At 39.8% G+C, this 2,676-nt stretch overlaps 1 protein-coding gene across 1 annotated transcript; it reads left to right on the top strand.

Moving 5' to 3' along the window:
• Positions 1–245: 245 nt before the first annotated feature.
• Positions 246–2,300, top strand: LOC147003893 (vomeronasal type-1 receptor 50). Its single transcript, XM_085839622.1, has 2 exons — positions 246–331; positions 1,337–2,300. The coding sequence occupies exons 1-2, from the start codon at positions 246–248 to the stop codon at positions 2,298–2,300; spliced, it is 1,050 nt and encodes a 349-aa protein (XP_085695748.1).
• Positions 2,301–2,676: the final 376 nt, after the last annotated feature.

The raw sequence follows: 2,676 nt of genomic DNA, 5'->3' as shown, positions 1-2,676 counted from the left end.
AAGAGTATGATCACACTAATATCTGATTCTCGGAGTCTTTTCTCAGAGGCATCATGGCAGAAGAATAAAGTCATAGATTGGATGCACACTCATTTAGAATTCAGAGAAAGACCACATTTCATGCTGCTTGGAAATGGAACCTGGCTTCATTATTCTATAGTTTTGATCATTTTCATCTTTTCTGTTTCAGGTAGGGAAAGAGCTGATCAGTCATTAACAGAGATTAATTGTGTCCCCTAGGCCACATGACAAGGCACTGCATGAGAAAACCAGCAGGTGTTATGTCTATGGAGTTCATTCTGGGCCAGAAACAGTTTCATGTTTGGTGTTTGTACAGCATGTTCTTTCATACCTAGAGTCCTCTGAAACAGGTACAGGATTAACTATCCATACATTCTAGAGGAGGTGACTGGAGCTCTGAGTACTTAAGGTCACACTCTGAGGAAATGCCAGACGGTAGAATTTGATTCAGAGTTCAAATTGGTAATAATTTTCTGCAGATTTGTTAAGAATAGTATGCCTGTATGGGCAGTGTTGGCACATTTCTTTATTCCAACCACGTGAGTGGTAGAAGCCGGCATGTCTCTGTGTCAGAGTTTATCCTGGTCTACAGAATGAGTTCTAATACATCCAGGGATACACAGAGATAATCTGTCTTGTAAACCGGACAGTGGGAGAGAGAGAGAGAGAGAGAGAGAGAGAGAGAGAGAGAGAGAGAGAGAGAGAGAGAGAGAGAGAGAGAGAAATGAAGTAAGGGAATACAAAAATGGAGGCATAGTGGGAGGAAACACACATACACAGAGAGAGAGAGAGAGAGACAGAGAGAGACAGAGAGAAAATGCACAATGTATATTTGGATTGGTGATAAAGGAGCAGAATAAAGCACACACTGAAATAAAATGACCCTGTGCAGTGGCCACACAGTCCTTTAGGAGGGCACATTTCTAGATTTGTGCAACTTTCTCCATTCCATTCACCAGATAAATAAAGTTATTGTGTATTTGACTATCAAGTGAGATGCAGCTCTTTGCCCAGAACAAATCAAATCCAGGGAACATGAGTTGAAATGTTTATTAGAACTCATGGAATGTTCAGTATACAAGAAAGTTTATATTTGGAGGTAACCCTAACATTGTACACAGAACTCATTCAGCACTGATTGGAATGCATTAGGACAGTTCAGACTGTGGGAATGGCTTTCAGGTAGTGTGAACTGGAGCTGAGTTTGGTGAGTTGGAATCAGGATGAGTTGACACCTTCTTGCCATCTAGGTGTTGGTTGGCATTCATGAACAAGGCTGTGTTTTGTAAGGAAGACTTTTCTCTTTTCTCCTTAGATTTTTGTTATTTTCTTCCTACCCAGATACAATGAGTAAAGCAAACTTACTCCACACTGACAATAACATGAAAATCACCTTGTTCTCTGAAGTGAGTGTTGGGATCTCAGCTAACAGCATCCTTTTTATTGCCCACCTCTGCAAGCTCCTTTATGAGAACAAGCCCAAGCCCATTGATCTCTACATTGCTTTCTTTTCCATAACCCAACTAATGCTGCTTATAACTATGGGACTCATAGCTGTGGACATGTTTATGCCTTGGGGGAGATGGGATTCTACAACATGTCAATCCCTTATCTATTTGCACAGGCTTCTGAGGGGACTCACCTTTTGTGCAACCTGTCTGCTGAATGTCCTTTGGACCATCACACTTAGCCCTAGAAGCTCCTGTTTAAAAATGTTTAAACATAAATCTCCCCATCACATCTCAGGTGCCTTTCTTTTCTTCTGTGTTCTCTATATGTCTTTTAGCAGTCACCTATTAGTATCAATTATTGCTACCTTCAATTCATCCTCAGATAATTTTCTGTATGTTACTCAGTCCTGTTCAATTCTACCTGTGAGTTACTCTAGAACAAGCATACTTTCCACAATGATGACCATCAGAGAAGCCTTTCTCATTGGACTCATGGCCCTGTCCAGTGGGTACGTGGTAGTTCTCCTATGGAAGCACAAGAAGCAGGCCCATCATCTTCACAGCACCAGTCTTTCTTCAAAAGCATCCCCAGAGCAAAGAGCCACCAGGACTATCATGCTACTCATGGGCTTCTTTGTGGTTCTCTACATTTTGGACACAGTTATTTTCCAAGCAAGGCTGAAGTTCAAGGATGTCTCAACATTCTACTGTGTCAAAATTATTATGTCCCACAGTTATGCCACATTCAGCCCTTTTGTGTTTATTTGCAATGACAAGTATATGATTAAGTTTCTCACATCAATGTGTGGCAGAATAGTAAATATTTGATTTTTCAGTGATGGGTATAGTCCCTGAATATAATCCAAGATGTTGTCATCAGAGCTATGGATCATGGCATAGTGGGAACATTTGTGACTTAAATTGATCTATGAAAGTATTTTTTCCTATTAAATCTGTTTACTTTGTGTATGGATGACAAGTATATAAAAGACAATTAAACCACATGATCTTTCAGATATCATATGAGGTTTCAATCTCTAAATAGGTTTCAAAGGAAATCTGTGACAGGGTTCTCAATTGATCTGGGTTTTCAGATTGCATTAAAGTTCATAAGAAGTATTTATTTTTAAGTTTTAAAAGTGTGTGTGTGTGTGTGTGTGTGTGTGTGTGTGTGTGTATACTTGAGTGTAGGTGCATGCTCTTT

This window comes from Mus caroli, unplaced genomic scaffold, assembly GCF_978045245.1.
Source record: "Mus caroli unplaced genomic scaffold, Mus_caroli_1 scaffold_7, whole genome shotgun sequence".
In the NCBI taxonomy this organism is placed as follows: Eukaryota; Metazoa; Chordata; class Mammalia; order Rodentia; family Muridae; genus Mus; species Mus caroli.
Note: the sequence above shows the minus strand (reverse complement) of the source record. Positions and strands in the feature narration are given on the sequence as shown.